At 51.7% G+C, this 17,494-nt stretch overlaps 1 protein-coding gene and 1 pseudogene across 3 annotated transcripts in view; both read right to left on the bottom strand.

Annotated features, from left to right (window-relative positions):
* The window catches only part of TMEM132D (transmembrane protein 132D), a 557,603-nt gene that overhangs the window by 87,481 nt on the left and 452,628 nt on the right, over positions 1-17,494 (bottom strand). For all 3 annotated transcript variants that reach the window (XM_027576431.2, XM_035723861.1, XM_027576432.2), the window contains one exon: positions 2,062-2,205. In XM_027576431.2, the coding sequence (XP_027432232.2) occupies positions 2,062-2,205 (144 nt within the window). The remainder of the gene's footprint in view (positions 1-2,061; positions 2,206-17,494) is intronic.
* Positions 10,927-11,025, bottom strand: LOC113913399 (annotated as a pseudogene).

Raw genomic sequence — 17,494 nt, 5'->3', positions numbered from 1 at the left:
AGACACAGAGGAATTTTCTGGAGAAAACATCATTGCTATTAGAAGGAGGGCAAATGGAGGGCTGGTGAGAACAGACTCGAGCGTCCTCCCCAGGAATCCGCAGTCTCCGCTGTTACGAGAACGCGTCTCCCCACCCTCGTTCCTGCCGTCCCCTCGGCCTGCAGCGCGTTTCCATGTTGTGTGTCATCTGGCTGACCGTGGGCAGACCCATCGTCCGTGTCTTGGTGTGAGTGTGTCCACGAGAAGGCTTTCGTGATTCAGCGGCTCGCTCTCTCATCTTGACCCCTGCACTGTTCACTCGTTCATTCTCCACACATTTGTCGAGCGCGTACTACCTGCCCAGGGCTGTACGTGACGGGGCGCAGCGGCGAAGGAAGAGAACCCAACAGCCCTGCTCTCCCAGAGCCTATATCCCCAAGAGACGGTCAGACAATAGACCAAGCAAAATAAAAATATATATGTGAAAATACAGGAATATATACTGCACACACATAACTTAGATGAATAAATATAACGGATAAAAACCTAGCGGGGCTGGGGAAGACGGTGCCGTGGAAACGTGCGACAACTTTACCACCACTGCCCAGGAAAGGCAGGGGAGACGGGGAAGTGAGGGACCCCACAGCCCTGCAAGGAAGGGGGTTCGGAGCAGAGGGCCCGGGGGCCTGAACCGTCAGAGGGACGGCAAAGACCCTGGTGCGTGGGACCGACAGAATGAGCGGGAACGGAACAAGAGTGAGGTCAGAGTGCGGGCAGGCGGGCAGGACTCAGCGTCCCCGCAATCACTCTGGCTTCTCCTCCAAGACGGAGGGAAGCGTGCGGACGTTTGCGAGCCGAGGAGGGACAGCGTCAGCCTGACATTTTGATCCCTGTTGCTGCCGCACCGAGAACAGACTGCGGGGGAGAGGTGGCCCCTGGGAAGCCCGCGGGGAGGTCGCGGCTCGGGGCTGGGAGACAGACAGGAGCGCGCGCTGGGGGCTGGCAGGACGCCTGCCGGAGGGCTGGGTCCGGAACACGTTTGGAAGGCACTGCCAACAGGATTTGCTGGAGGACTGCATGTGGGGGGGGAGAGATCAAAGGGTGAGCCAAGATACGGCGTGTGCCCTGGGGAGGCCCGGCCTGCCCTGCACCCCCTTCCTTCCCACCTCTGCCTTCTCTCCAGCCAACCGTAGCACAAGGGCCGTGCCTCTGACTGTGGTCCTGCCGTCGTGGAGGACCTAACACCCAGTGGGGATTCAGTCGGCGTCTGTCCACTGCTTTCTGGAGGTAGACACGCTCCCTGGAGTTCCCAGCAGGGCAGAGGGGCTTAGCAGCTCCCGTCCAGCACCGGCAGGGTGCCGAGCTCGGACTGCCGCTGGGACCCAGAGGGAAGGGGTCGGGTGCACCTCCAGCCCTCCCGCCGTCCCCAGGCTCCGAGGAGGTGCCAGGCAGCGGCAGCACGACAAGGCCATCCCCTGCTGAGGGCAGCGCGCTGCAAGGTGCCCCGCCGAGCGCCCCTGCTGACGCGTGTCCCCGCATGCCTTGGCTTCACCTCATCTGTGCATTTAATTATAAAGAGAGAGAAGAAGCCAGGAAAGAAGGGGTCCAGGGAATGTAAATGAAGGGCTGCCCCCCACGTCCCCCCAGCTGCAGAGCAGGCCTGGGTTGGCCGGGGAGAGTGGGGACCAGTCTTCTCTTCCTCCCTCGGCCAGGGCTGTCAGTCGCAGGGGGGTGACTGAGTGCACGCTCGGCCCCCGCACTGACTCTGCACACACTCTCCCTGCTAGGCAAGCCCCCAGGGCACGGCCGCATGCTCGCCAGACTAGGTCTGGCCCCCTTCCCGGCCCCTGCAGCCCCCCACGCCCTTCCCAGGGGCTGGGACGAGGCGCCAGGCACTTGGCAAACACGAAAGGTCAGGAGTTCGGTGGACCCGGCTCAGCCTCCCAAGTGGTTCTGCATCCCGATCAGGGGAGGTCTCCTGACACCAGCAGGGGCACCACCGGAATGGGCTGGGAGGGGCGCCAGGACCCGCAGCAGTCACGGCCACGGACTCCCGGGGCAGGGCCGGGGGCGTCCACTTGCCTTGATGACGTTTTCGTCAGACGACCAGCACTCCACAGACGTCAGCAGGTCCGTCACCGCGCCGTCCTCCTCTACCGACACCACCTTGACCGGGACGGCCACTGTCTTCCCCGTGAGGATGGCTGTGTTCAGGATCTCCGCCTCCTGGAGGACAGACACACCTTCCGGTCACACACCTCCCCGTGCGACGGCCTCCCGCCTCCCCACATGGGACCCCGGCGCCCGCACCACCGCAGATGGCGTAGAGAGGTCGTGTCCTGCCCGAGGTCACACAGCCTGGCGACGGTGAAGGTGGGACTTGAACCCAGCAAGTCCCGCTGCTGAGTCCATGTGTTAGCTATTCCGATCTGGCTGAACTCACACAAAGTGATGCCACCTTCAGCCGTGAGCTGTTGGCCAGAGGAGCAAGCTACCCTAAAAACAGCTGAGATTAGCATCACCCACGGCCTGTCCAGCGCGTAGGGTGCACGCGGAGGTGGAGACCCTCACTCTCGGAACTCCGTCACGATGGCTGTCGTTCACTCCCTGTCCCTCTTCCAGGCCCTTATTGGGTCCCGGTCTCTGTGTGTGTCTGGAATGCTGCTATGGTTCCAATGACAGGCTCAGCCCCCGACGTGACAACATACACACACCCCACACACTCACCCGAACATGCATTTGCCTGCTCAACGCTTCCCTTGTTGCTCAGCTCAAGGTGTCCCACGGGATGTCCCTGCTTGCCCTCGTTATTTGCTTCCAGAGCCCCTCAGAGCCCAGGACACACAAGCACAGAATCTCCTCTGTGGCATCTGACACCGTTATTTAGAATAATTCTAAGTACTTAGAATTATTCAATTGGTGATCTCTCTTCCAGGCTGTAGCTCCGTGGGGCTGGTCTGCCTTCTGCTCCCCAGTGCTTGGCACAGGGCTAGCCGCAGCGAGCGATTCATTATCTGCAGGACGTGTGGAGAAGGACTCGACCGAAGGACTGAACCCACACACCTGCCTCCCTGGTCTCCGGCTCTTAGTCCTGCACGTGGACGCAGGGCCTCAGGCTGCATGTCCCAGACACTGAGTGGTGGCCCTCATTCTGCACCTGTCCCCAGCGCACCTCTCCCTTCTTCCGTTCCTCCTACAGGGCCCCGGGAGATCAAAGGAGCCCATTTCTCAGATGGAGAAAACTGAGCCCCAAGAACCAGAAGTGGGTCTCATTCCCCTCTGCAGGGACTGTCTCCCCCAATCACACAAAGATCAAAGTCCCCATACAACCCACAGCCTCTGTACAACTAGCCTCCCAAATTCTTGCCCATGGCATTCTTGCTCAATGCTGTTAACTGCGGGCCAGTGCTGTCCCCGAGAGGGGGGCTGTGTCGGGGCAAACGCCGAGTTTCTTCTGTAGGTCCGACCTTGTCTGGCCTATCCTTGGTGAAGCAGCAGTGAGACACCCGGACGGGTGCTAGGAGACCCGTCTCTCTTAGGGCCAGGCTTGCACAGGTTCTTGCTAATTTGATTTTCATGTGAAGTCGCAAATTCCCATTTAGGAGCATGCCAGAGGAAGGGATAGAAATGTATCATCCTAACATTGCATAACTCTTTTCCTTATGTTAACTTTATATTTCTTACATAAGATCTTATTTTTCCTTTATAGGACTCGTTCATCTTATAATTAGCTCATTTGGTTTAGATCTGAATGTGAAACTATATATATGGTTTTTTTTTAATTATTTAATTCTGAAAGAAAGACCGCAGTTTGGAATGTTCCTGAATTTCAAAGACCATGCCTTATACTGTCTCAATATGCAAAAGCTTCTAAATGCCCATTGATTATGTGCTTGTTCCCCCCCTGCCTTGTGAGTTCCCAGACTGATGCGCTTTTATTTTGGGCGCAAGCATAGTAAAACGAAGGGATGAAGTCAGAATGTGGTGCTACACCGCCTCTGGGGGGGGGTGCACGGGGAAGAACCTGTGTCTATGTTCCTACTAAAAGGGTAGAGATCCAGGAGAACCATTCACACTTTGGGAAGAAGTGGGAAAACACTCCTTAACTCTCTGGCCCAAACTGGCTCATCTCAAAGGAAAGAACAGAGTGGGGGCATGGCATTATGACTTTGGACACCAGCTTCAGGGAAGAGGAAAAAGATTTCGCACGTGCCTGGTGGAAGAACAAGCAGCATCCAACAGTAAAACCCAAAAGGCCTTTAAAGCACCTGCGCATTCAAGGCAGCGCGGTGAGGACCAACCCCGGACTCACTGGTGAGCAGGTGTGGTCCAGATGTCGGGGGTGCCTCCGGCTGGACGCATCACTCTGCCTACGGGACCTCACGGGGATTAGGGACGGAGCTGTCAGGCCGCCCCTGCCTTGTCTGCGCATTCCCAGTTCTTCAATGTCACGAGCCCGCTCTCTGGTGTAGCTCTGCTTTCTCCGGGAGGTGAATGGCACGTCTCCAGGAAAGAGGTGGTGGGAGGGCCCCGCTTCGCCTTGGTTTGGTTTGAGATGCGACACACAGCTGCGTTGATGATCTGACCCCATCAAACCCCGGAAAGCTCAGCTGCCTTCCACCATGGGTCGCCCTCATCCCAGCCCCTCAGAGCGAGGAAAGCGAGGCAGGGAGGTCTTGAGAACGCACCATCTCAGTCCTCACTGGCAGCCCCACGCTCCATGCAGAGAGGACTCCCTGGGTACCCCACAGCTCCACAGAACTTCAGGCTCTCCAGAGGCCAGGAGGACGCAAAAACGGGAGGAGAAGGTGACCGTGCTTTGAGGCCGCCTTGTAAGAGGGGCCACAGATACTCTCCTGGGATTCAACTCATGATCTATTGTAAGGAAACAATGCATGTCCTGGTTTTGCCCGAGAAATGACAGCTCCCATCGTAGCTTGGACCCCTCTAGAAACAGAGTCGAGAAAGGGATTCAAGGGCAGGGAGGTTTAGTGGGGGGTTCAGGAAGTGTCCGTAGGGGAGTCGGGAAGAGGCAGCCAGGAAGGCGTGCGAGCCTCCACCAGCTCCCGCAGTGGGTAGCTGGAGCTGGTCCTGCAGGGACTGAGCCGCGCTGCAAAATACACCATGTGTGTTATATATTTCCATGGGTGGAGATACATTATCACCCATTCCCTTGCAGGGAAATTACCTAAAATACACACCTAAAAATAGTTCCACGGAGGGGCGAGGGAGCTGGGTTATTTATACAGTGCCTCCTGAGAGCCGCTCCCGGGGCCGACCATCTCCGGCACATCCAGCCTGCTGTGTGCGTGGGCAAAGCAGCCTCCCCTGCTTTCCAAGGATGCTCCTGACAGACGGTGGTCCGGGGGCACTGTGCCGCACTGGGGTGTAAGGGACGTGCACGGGGCAGAGGATTGAGGAATAAAACTGAGGAATGATGTCTCATCTGGAGGTCTGATGGATTGGAACCAGAATTAGAGGGTTTGTTTGTTTAATTTCCTCATGCCTTCCAGCATCTTGATTTCCTGCTTCATGAACATAGTCACTGATTCACGATCACCCTTCCAAATTAACTTTAAAATGGAGGGGAGGAAGGTGATGGAGGCAGATGAACATCACACTGGGGGCCTTCTAAACCGCACCCAGAGGTTGATCAGTGTGTTAGAGATGGTTTGTCACCCACCTGATGGCCACCTGCCTTTCTGCTCTCCTAGCGAAACCCTAATTTTATTTGAGGCTGCAAGATGCCCAGCTAAAATTACTGCATTTTGGGGGGGCTGTCCTTCATTTGTGACACAGTTCTGGTCCATGAGATATAAATGGAAGTCACTTGGTGAGGCTTCCAAAAAAGTTTGTGAAAAAAAGCAGATCCTTGGTGATTAACATAACAATAAAAAATTTTTTAAAAAAAGCAGATTATGAAGGTTCTTTTGTGTTTCCCTTTCTTCCTGTTGCCAAGCACAGATGATCCTGGATTTGGGGTTGTATCTTGTACCCCCCACAGTGAAAGCATGTGGCTAAAAGCCACATGGCCCAGTATCATGTTAGGTTCAAGGGCAGGGAATCTGTTGCTGGAGTGCTGGGTGTAAATCCAGCCTCTGACACTGCCCAGTGGGTGACCTCGGATGGCTCACCAGACTCTTGTGCCTAATTAGCTTCAACGATGGAATGAGGATAGCACAGTGCCCACTTCCTGTGTCTGCCCGGGTTTCGGTGAGTCAACAGTGTTGGAGAGTTTATGACAATGGCCGGTGCCTCAGGCGTGAGTGGCTGGTGCCCCAGAGTGGACAGCGTCCCCCCAACATCCATGTCCACTCAGAACCTCAGGATGTGACCTCATTTGGGAAGAGGAGCTTTGCAGCTATGATGAGTTAAGTTCAGGCGAGGTCGTCCTGGATGAGGGCGGTCCTCCCCTTAATGACTGGTGTCTTTTTGAGACAAGAAGACACAGACAGAGCCCCCCCCCCCACCGAAGGTGGCTCTGTGAAGGCACGGGCGGGGATCGGGGTGGTGCGTCCGTAAGCTGAGGAACATCTGGGATGCCAGCAGCCACTGAAGCTGGAAGAGATAAGGAAGGATTCTCCTCAAGAGCTGCCACGTTCATGGTACTTTCTTACGGTGGCCCCAGGAACCAAGGGAAGGGTCCTGGACGCCGGCGGGATGCGTCCCAACACCAATCCTGGACGCTCCCTCCGAACACCCAGCAGAGGAAACACAACTAAGATCTTGCTTATTTAAACCTGTCGCCCTCAGATAACCACCGTCCTTGTCTGATGTGACCCGCCAGCAAGAGGCCCTCCTGTTTCTCGGGTCTTGGGCTGAAACCAGCAAATCAAATAGCTTCTTGTCCCTCAGGAGGCGGGGAGAAAAATGATTTCTTTGCCTTCACCGTGACCGTGGCCCCTTGGGAGATCACGTGCCGTTTTCACGCCAGGCTCCGAGCCAGGGCCGCGTGTCTGAACTAGATGAGGAAGGTCGGAAGGAATAACGGCAAGAATGGTGTTTGCGGCAGCGCTGCTCCCTCCTAACGAGAGCGTCCAGGTAAGCTTGGCGCATCTCTCCGGAGGGGGGCAGACAAGGGCAAACGTGCCATTAAACAAACGTGGCGGCGCCCGGGGGGCATGGCCACTCTTCCCCGCCGTGCGGGAAGCTGGCGCGGGCCCGGCATCCGTGAGCGTCCCCGGGGCACAGCGGCCCACGGCCGCGTCCCTCGCCTCCGCGCCAGAGTGTCACACCCCAAACTCCCTGAGAGAGGACACAGGAAGACGGGCATTCCGAAGGAGGGGAAGTAGAGCTAACTGGCAACTTGCTTTACTGAATCCACACGAAGGAACCATTTCCTACAGGGGCCGCTAACCAGGTCGTGAGAAAGGGGACAAGCTCGCCCCCAGACAGGACTTCAGGGCAATACTGAGGCAGATTTCCTTATAACATTGTTTATTCTGAGTCCCTGGGATGGAAGCTTCTGTTTTTGCCTGCCCAACCCCTTCTCCATAACAGCACATCATTATCCTTTGGGGAAGGTTTCCCTTCTCCTTGGGAAGGACAGACACAGCAACCCTCTCCCCCCACCGGGAGCTGGTGGGCATCCCCGAGGCCACACGGTCAGCCTCTCGCCCTTACCTGCCCCCGGATGGGAATTCCATTTGAGGGAAGCAGGCAGGAGCCACGGGTGCTCGGATCTCATTTCCCGTCAGCAGCACCTGGAAACCTGTCATTTCCCTGTTACCTGCATTTCCACGAAGGGCCTGGTTCCTGCCTTTTCTCTGGGCCATCCGTTCTCTGGGAGAGCCCATATTCTTTCACTAAACTCCTTTTTAGAGGGTTAAGTGTTCTCAACGCACACACATACAATAATTATAATAAGGGAAATTTTGTAAGGTGATGCCTACATCTATGGCCTCGATCATGGTGCCACTTTCACGGGGGTATACTTATCCCCAAACTCACTGAGTTATATGCATTAAACATGCACAGCTTATATATGTCAACCATACCTCAAAAGTAGTTTAAAAAAAAACAAAACCCAAACTTAACCAGAATCAATGTGTTTTGCTTACAAGGAACCCTAATTAATAAAGATGACCAGGAAGGTGGTCAAACCCTTTGGGTTTCCTTCCAATTCTCATTGAGATGCAGACTTAGTATTTCTGAACAATTACCAACCTCAGTTGGCCAACTTGCAAATTGGATATTGCATTAGTCTGAATCTCCCCGAAAACAGAGCCTGGGACAGGCTCTAGGTGGCGTTAATTTACTTGCAAGGGGTGGGAAGTGGTGGGTGAGGCGTGGGAAGGAGGGAAATGCCCACCGGAGGTGGTGGTGTCCAGCCTGCAGCAGGGACCTGGGGAGCTAGTGTCTCCAGGGGGCTGGCCTGCCAGAATTGTCTGACCACAGGCTGGAAGCATGCATTTCTCCAGGGGTGTCAAGGCCACCCCTGGGAGGGCTCCCAGGAGGTCAGAGAAGCCCCCGGGGCCGGGGGGGAATGTGACTGGAGATGGGCCAGGTCAGGGAGGGGGGGCAGCAGCTCCAAGAATGGACTCGGGTGGTTATAAAGTTCTCGTATGTCAGGAAAGAACGCCCTCTGATAAAGTCTGGGACAAGTATTGTGCTTACTTTCTAAAAAAGGAACACGCCTCAGCATTCTTGTTTGCACGGAGACCTGTGGCCAGAGTTTCCAGTAATTCAAACAGCAGGTTTCAGGAGTAATGCTTCTTCTCTTGTCTGCTTACAATCCTTGGTGAAACTAAGACACTCCAGTAGCAAGACTGTATCAAATGCTCCACTGAAGTATCAGATGCTCTACCAGCATCCCACCTGGTCCTCAGGGAATGAAGAACTGACAGGTGCTGCATCAAGGAACCAGAGGGACAGGGGGCACACCACCCGGGGGGCTACACTGCAAGGCTCTGGGAGCAAGCACGTGCTAGATCTACCTATGATTGGCAACATCATTACTCTCCTCTTGATACCTCTGCGACTTCCCGTATTGCTAATATATTTGTTGTATAGAATATGTGCCCCATTTCTCACATATTTACTCCTTTTGGTTTTGAGAGATACCACGTGAGTCAAGGATCTTAGCTGCAGACAACAGAATCTGCTCTTGCTCATTTCAGCAGGAAGGGCTTTGCGAAGGACTTGGCATTGAATGACGGGCTGAAGAAGCAGAGTCCGGCTGACCTCCCAAAATCAGGGTCTGGAACTACTCAGTGGGCCTGCCATGGATCGCTGCTTCTGTCCCTGATTAGGAGGCTGGGAAGTCGGGCAGATTGTTTTAGACCCTTTCTGCCGCTCCCCAAACCCCACATACTCCCTCTTCCCCACACTGGAGAGAAAGCATCACATGGGCACATCTAATTGGCAGAGACAAAATCACAAGCCTAATCCCTCGGGGACACTCTGTTCTCTTCCTTCTCTGAATAAAGCAGATTTTTGGAGTTTACTTAGAGAACATGAGATTTACACAGCAAGGGACTGTAAGAACATAGAATACCTTTTGGGCAGCTACAAATCGGAGTTTTCCACAGCCTCTATCAACACGACATGCTCTGCTATCTTCCTGGTGTTTAAGTACAAAAAAAGACATATTCTGCTAAGTCGATTGATTCTCCGTAATTAAAATTTTATAATATCGGCATCATTTACTCTCTGCTCTTGACCCCACCTCCAACAACACAAAGAAGTAGCACTTTACGATTCTCTGTCCAGCGCAGACAGAATTCTAGGACATCAAATGTCAAGGGGACATAAGATGCAAGAATTCAGTTTTCATATTAAAACACTACTCTGCGCAGTTAAAGACAGATGTTCACAACCAGTATAAAAGTGATTTTTTTTTCCTCCTGTCAAATTATGTCATACTCAAAGCTGATATTTAAACTGGGGTCGGGGGGAAATCCTAAAGCACCTGCTATGGCATGAGCACTGATCGGTCAGAAGATACGCCTGGCCGATCAGTCCGGATGCTGATGGGTGTGCCGTGTGGGTGGATTCCAGTTTATGGAACAGAAAGAAAGGCTCAGAAAAAATATGCCATTTGCACCAACCTATTTTCCAGGCCCCTCGAAGTTCGAGCCATGTGAACACTTGTAGCTATTTACATGTGAGGGTCGGTGCTGTCACTTCTGGGTTGGGGGAATAAAGCTTTGATGCACAATTCCCATTCTTTCTCATCAGCTGCCCTGCTGACAGAGGTTGCGTGTTCCAGATGGTGCAACCACAAGACGGTAGAGCCTCTGTCAGCCTGGTTACCCTGATCACGGTATGGAGAAGAGCTTCCTACTGACCCACAGAGCACGTACAGCAAGAGTAATAAATACGTGTTCTTTGTCTTAAGGCAATGAGACTTTTGGAGTTACTTGTTACTGCACTATAACCTAATCTATCCTGACTAATACCTAACACTTCCCCACTTTTGTTTCCAAACAATGAAAATATTCACTAAATTCTGAGTCATATGCCCCACGCAAAACAGACTGCTCAGGTATGAGAAGCCAACAACATTTCCTCCACGTGCTGCATGGCTGGCCCTCATTCTCCTGGTTTCTGTTGTAATGAGCTTGCGCAGACCCAGCCTAACTTGGTGCGGAAACCGAACATCTCTGCAGCTTCTCTCTTCCTCATTGTGATTTCTCAACTGTGCTTAATTTCCTAAGTCTTTTCAATTCATTTCCCAACAAAGATCAATAACCTGATGACTACAATAATGACTCGTCACCCTGTCCTTGTCTTTTGCTTGTTTGTTCAAGCTCTGTTATTTCAGCCTGTGCCCCCGGTAAACAGCAGACACTTAGTAGATGATGGGCTGCAGTTCCTCATTCATGCCCCATGAAAACAGAAGAGCTAGTACAGGACCCCAGAAACACTACATCCTATTAGCCACAATGCTGCATCACTCTAAATAGCCTGGGCGCTTCTTTTATTTTACCTTTATTTGTATATTTTAAAAATATGGAACAAATTGGTGTGTCATCGTGCACGAAGGCCAGGCTAATCTTCTCTGTGTCGTTCCAATTTTAGTCTCCGTGCTGCTGAAGTGAGCACCCGTGAGCTGCTTTTAGCAAGTGGGGAGCATCAGTCAATTTGGCCTGCATTGCAAACGAATTTATAAATCACTCTGCTTTTAAAGTGCATCAGCCCCTCAGCTTCATGGCTGTGGCATAGTATGGAGAATTACTGCATGTTAGCAGCCATACCAGGTAAAATAAAATTATCCTTCCACCCACAGGGAAGCAGCGAGATGCCCCAGGGCCGAGCCCACACGAGGCTGGAGACAGTGCACACCTTCCGCTGGGCAGACTGTCTTCTGGAAGCCGTTGATAATGAGCCAGATGCACGGTGCTTATTCCTTTCTATGTGAATTAAAAATTTTTTATCAAGGTCAAGCAACCTCATTGATAAAACACCACGTATGTGAAAAGGTTTATCATAAAGTGCCGCAAAAGGCCATCCTGATCCCCATTCCTTATCCTGATTTTGTTCCCCTCGGGCAACCACTTTTGCTTCATCTGTTAGGAAGGCTTTTCATCCATCCTCAACAACACGATCCGCTACACTTTCTTGATATGGCCGGCTTAGCCGTTATCTGGTTTTCCGGCACAACAGCTGAAACCTCATCTCTCTCTCTCTCTCCTTTCTCAACCAGTATAATTAGATTCCTGTTTTGGTTCCCCCATTGGCTTTATTTATAACTTAAGCACACACACCTCTAATCAAGAGATAATGTGTCAATTCCTGAGGGGTTGTGTCTGCAGAGGCTTGGACGCTCCTCCCACGCAGCCGCGGGAGCTCTGGTGGCCCCCGCCTTCGGTACAGGCTGGCCCCGGGGACTCACGCCTGCCGTCGAGAATGTGTCCCTTGGGAGGCTCGGCCATAGAAGGTGATCTAGCTTCCACTGGGTTCTCTCCCCGGCAATGCTTGCTCGCGGAACTCAGCCGCCAAGGTGCACGGAAGTCCAGACACACAGAGGGGCCAGCGCAGGTGGTCTGGCCCACGGCCACAGCTGAAATCCGGCGCCCAGCCCCCCAAGATGTGTCCACAAGGAAGCCTTTGAGGGGACTCCCCGCCCCAGCAGAAGCCCCCGAGCCGAGTCCCATTGACTCCCAGAACCCTGACGGAAACATACGTGGCTGTTGTGGCATGGCCACGGTGTGTTCCCTGGCACAGCCACGCACACGCGAAACCCCCACGCACCGTATGAGCCCGCCTCCAACTACCGTCTGTTCTTCCGGCCACCCTGACCTGCCAACGTTTCTCATTCCTAATGGATACTTTTATGCTCTCAAGGTTGATAACATCTATACTGCGTCCTGAAATATAATGAAGCCTCCCATGCTCTGTACAAAGGTTGAATCCAGAAGCCGAAAACTGACAATGGATCTCTGATACTCACACAAATGTATCCTCAGGCCCCAGGCTACTGATGTTTGGGGCCAGATAATTCCTTGTTATCAGGCTATTGTGTGCACTTTATGTATTTAGCCGTAGCCCCGGACTCAGCCCACTAGCTGCCAATAATGGCCTCCTTCCCGCTGTGACAATGGAAAATGTCTCCGGGCTTCGCCAAATGTCCCCTGGGGGTGGGGGTGGGGCAACCCTGAGCACCGGGCTGAACTGTGTCCTGGACTCCGTCCTATTTCCTCCTCCTATTTGTGTCCAGGCGTCACTGATCACCTCTGCTGCTTTCCCTTTACCAGATTCAGGGCTTGTTTTAATAAATACACGCATCAAAGGATGGGAGAAAATTTTAAAATGCACAAGCAGGAGGGAAATCCTTGATTTCTGTTGAGCACAGGGCTTCGTGGGGCTAGAGCCGGCTGGCTGGATGAGGTACATGTACCCTTCGAAACGAAGTACAAATAAATTTCTTACATTGTAGTTTTTTATGCCAATGGAGCTTCCTATTAAAAATGATCCCAAGGTAATAAGCTCAAGGCCCAACTCAAATGCTACATCTTTCTTAATGCCTCCAGGTGGATATAATCAGTGTTACTGTTTCTGGTTTATTAGAGATATTACCTACGATGTGGAGGCAGTAAAGTCCAGAGTGAGGAACGCTGGCTCCGAGCCAGACGGCGTGACGTGGAACCCAACTTTCCATACCTACTAGGCCCACGACGGTAGGCAAACTGGGGACTGCACCGTGTCTCGGTCTCCACGTCGCTACAACGGGGACTGTAAACACTCCCGAGTTAGCGGCTGGAAGTGAGGACGGCGTACGTGAGGCACCGGCGGGTAGAAGGAACACACGTGTTGGCATCATGATGACTCTCCACTCCACCTGAGCTCGGGATTTCTTCCAGCCGCGCCTAGCGCCCCGGCAGCAGGGGCCGGCAGGGGAGCCCAGCCCGAACAGCACGAGCCCCCGCTGGGCACGGCGAGGTGATCTTGGGCACGTTTTGCACCCTCTTGGGGCCAACTTTCCTTGTCTTAAAAGATCTAAATGACATCTGGTCGGAGCCTGCTCATGTGTCCCCACAAGGGTCTGGACTCAGGCTGCCTGGGCGCAAACCCCAGCTTTGCTACTCCCCAGTCATGTGACTCTGCGAGTTACTTAAACTGTTGTCCCCCGTTTCCCTCATCTGGAAAGCGGGGTTCTGAATAGCATCTACCTCGGACAGTTGTTGTGAGGGGCGGTGGGTACGTTGCGGCATGCCGAGTGTTCAAGCAGTGCTTGGCATTACCAGATTTTCAGTGAGGTTGGTTATTAGCAGTATCATAAGACATGTGGCGACTTATAGGAATTCAGTATGTTCTTGGCAAGAGGAAAAAGCGAGGGGGGAGGGGGAAGGAGAGAAGCAGGGAGCAACGGAAGGGGAGAGGCCGGGACACATAACCACCATGCGCTCCCGTGATCCCGGGCTCTGTCCTGGAGGGAGAGCACGGGGGCTGGCAGGAGCCCACACCACCCACAGGGGGAGCATCTTACAGCACTGACGGGAACTTGAGCAGTCAGGGTGTATTGTTCGCACACAGGATCCCCAAGCATGAGCCTGCCACCTCACATGGTGCTCAACCAAGGAGCAATAACCTGTTTCAACGATGAAGGAAAAATGGAGGTTTTGAGGCTTAGAGATTGTGTTTTTTGAGTGGTCTGAGGAGTTTTCAAGGGCGACGTGGATTGCGTGTTATTCTCACTGGCCGTGTCCACTCCTGGATGAGCCAGGGCTCCGCTGTCCTGAGCACTGAGTTCTGTTCAGTGTCCGGTGCACACAGGCTTGCCATAGGATGGCTGGATGCACAGAGAATCATGAGTTCTTGGCCATGTTCATTCCTCATGCAAATCTACGTCAGGATTATCTCTGGAGGAGCCTCTGGGCAGGACCCCAGGGCAATGCAGCTTGGACCTTGAGCTTTTCTGCTCATTTGCACCTTTCTTATGGGGGTTCTCAGAGCCACCAGGTAAGGACACACAGGCATGTCAAAGGATGGGTCAATTCTCATACAGCCTGCTCCTGCCTACACCGCCACCACATCCTGGCCAAGACACATATCCTCGGACGTGGCATCGAAACTCTGAGTTCATCCATAACCAGGTGAGCCAGGATCACACGCTCAATCAGAAGGAGACAACTTCAGCTCTACCGAAGTATTGCCTTGCAGGAACACAAACCCAAGTTTGCATGTTTCCTGATTTTTTGAGAGAAGCCAAGAATCGTTATTTTTATGTAAAAGCTCCTGATTTTCACATTTGGCTCACCTTTTGTAAAAATCACTGAGAACTCTGAAAAAACACATTTACAGGGCACATTGACCTATAAGCTCCAGCTGGTGACTTCTATCCTGGTAGATGATAATCACCCCTCACCGTGAGGTCCCTTTTGGATAAAAAGGGCAAGATTTTGAACTCTTGCCTGGTTGCCTGCACTCCCCAGCAAGGCAAATGTTTTCCCAGGACCCCAGTCCATTTCTCCGGGTCACCCCACGGCCCCCGCTGTCTGGGAACAATGCCTCCTTTATTCTGTGCCACCTGAAGAAATCGGGTATCACAAAAGCACTGCTCAGTTTTGCATAACTAATTTCAAATCTTATTTAGCATCAAGTTTCAGAATTAAGGAGCTAAGTGACAACTGTTTAATTAACTCCTTAAGCTGATTAGAGCACATTACTGAAATCCCCTCCAGGAGGAGCACGTAACTGTGGGGGGGCCCTCGGGCCAGGCTCCTGCCACTGTTCAAACTCCGAAAGCGGCTAAGCCAATTGACCAAGCGTTCTTGACATCCTCAAGGATGTGGTCAAATATTTTTATTTATTTTATTTATTGCATTAACTGCCACAGAAGACTCTAAATGACAAAAATAACACGAGCTTCTTTAGAGATGCTAAGCAAACAGGCTCTACATTAAAAAAAAGAAAGAAAAAAAGGCCTCCAAAAAGCACTTTATGATGTGGATAAATCCCATGTGTTCAGTTGTATTGTATTAAAGAGAGGGGTTTGGATGAACCCTCCGTCCCCACAAAATGGGCTGTCTATATCCTCCTGATTAAAAAGACAAAGGCATATTAACGAGTTTAAGACTTTAAGCCAATTTTATCCATAAGATTAGTGTTTTCAAAGTGGGATTTCCAAGGAAGAGAGGAGACTACAGTACAGGCCTGGCTTTAAGTGTGAGCTTGGGGCTGATGGGACATCACGGCACTGAAGAGAGTGTAGAAAATAATGGGGTTTTTTTGTTCCTTTTTAATCCTTGGCAACAGGACATGTGGAAGAATGTCCCAGACCTTCTCAGCAGGAAGAGAGGCTGAGTGAACAGGTGAACTACCATCATCCTGAATTTTCTAGAAATAAGGCAAAAGTTTAACTTTTTTTTTCAAAGATTTTATTTATTTGACAGAGAGACACAGCGAGAGAGGGAACACAAGCAGGGGGAGTGGGAGAGGGAGAAGCAGGCTTCCTGCAGAACAGGGAGCCCGATGTGGGGCATGATCCCAGGACCCTGGGATCATGACCTGAGCCGGAGGCAGACGCTTAACGACTGAGCCACCCAGGTGCCCCAAAAGTTTAACTTTTGAGTTGAGTTTTAGGGGGATTTGTCCAGTAGGCTGGGCAGGGGTGTGGTGTGACAGCAAAACTTCGGGGCGTTGGCTCTGTATGCCGAAAATTTCAGCTCTTTGCTCAAGGTATGGTGGTTTTTTGGTGTTGTTAATGTTGTATTGTGGGGACAGCTTTATTGAGACTTAATTCACATACCCTACAATTCACCCATTTGAAGTGTGCAATTCATCACTTTTCAATATACTCGAAGATGTGTGCAACCATCGCCACAGTCCATTTTAGAACATTTCTATCATCTTGAAAAGAAGCCCTGTACCCTGTGAGTATTCTTCCCTTCGGAGCACCACCCTGGCTCTGGCCCCAAAGCCAGAGCTAATCTGCGTTCCGTCTCTATGAATTTCCCAGTTCTGGACATTTTGGAGGAGGTGAATCACGCGATACGCGGTCTTCCGTGACCGGCTTCTTTCAAGAGGTATCACATCGTCCGGCTCCAGCCATGCTTGTCGTCCGTGTCTGAGGCTTCACTCCTTTTATGGCCGAAGGACGTTCCTCAAGGCTGAGAACTTCAATGTCTTCCATTCTGCAACGGTCATTTCTTCTGACACCACTCAAATCACTGCACATTAGGGTTCTGGGCACTGAATCCAGCCCACGGAATGTGTTGCTTGAACTGTACATATTGAATCCTTTTCAATTGATCACGATATTTAAAAACTGGGAGATATGCAAACATCTGGATTTCTGGTTTGTCTTGAATCCTTAGAACAGGCAATTCCGGGGCCCCATTCGGTGGGCACAGAGTAGTGATTCTTCTCCCTTCCACCGTAGTTCACATCTCCTTTCTGCAATGTGGCTGGCCGTGGGAGGCTCTGAATCTGGGATACCTTGTATGGCTGCTTCTAGACTGCCAACCCATGTGTGATCCAACAGTCTGGGATGTAAACATCGCCCGATCCCAACAGCTCAAGTGAAAACGTGTAGGAGATGTTAAGGACACAGGACTAAGAATGTGGCTTTATAACTTTCATAACTTTTCTGTTTTATTTTTTTCAAAGCAGGCTACTGCGTGTGTCAGAAATTATAAATCTAGGGATGTACTGCTTTCCCTGATGAGAAAATTGAAAATATTACAAAATGCTGTTGAGTACCCTCAATGAATATCCAAGATTGACAATTGTGGATGTCGATGATGGTTCTTAGGAGAAATTTCACTTCTTCCTTGGCTCCAAAGAGTTGCAGTTCTGTGAAACTCGGCATGAATATTTAATTTATGTCTGTTGATAGAGTCCTCTTGATATTATAAAGTATTTGCTCTTTGAAACTGGGGGGATTTTTTGCCTGTAGCCTTTAACTAAATGAGCTGTCAGCCCCTTTCTTTATCACTACAGAAAAATGCATGTCAAATTGTCAAAGGCAACAGAATTTTCCGTAGGCTGGAAGAAGCCTATTGGTTTTATGGCACATGAAACTAAGGAATTAATTCAGTCAGTATGGAAAGGTCATACAAAATTAATAAAC

Source organism: Zalophus californianus, chromosome 14, assembly GCF_009762305.2.
Source record: "Zalophus californianus isolate mZalCal1 chromosome 14, mZalCal1.pri.v2, whole genome shotgun sequence".
In the NCBI taxonomy this organism is placed as follows: domain Eukaryota; kingdom Metazoa; phylum Chordata; class Mammalia; order Carnivora; family Otariidae; genus Zalophus; species Zalophus californianus.
The sequence above is the reverse complement of the archived record's forward strand: the minus strand, read 5'-3'. Positions and strand labels throughout refer to the sequence as shown.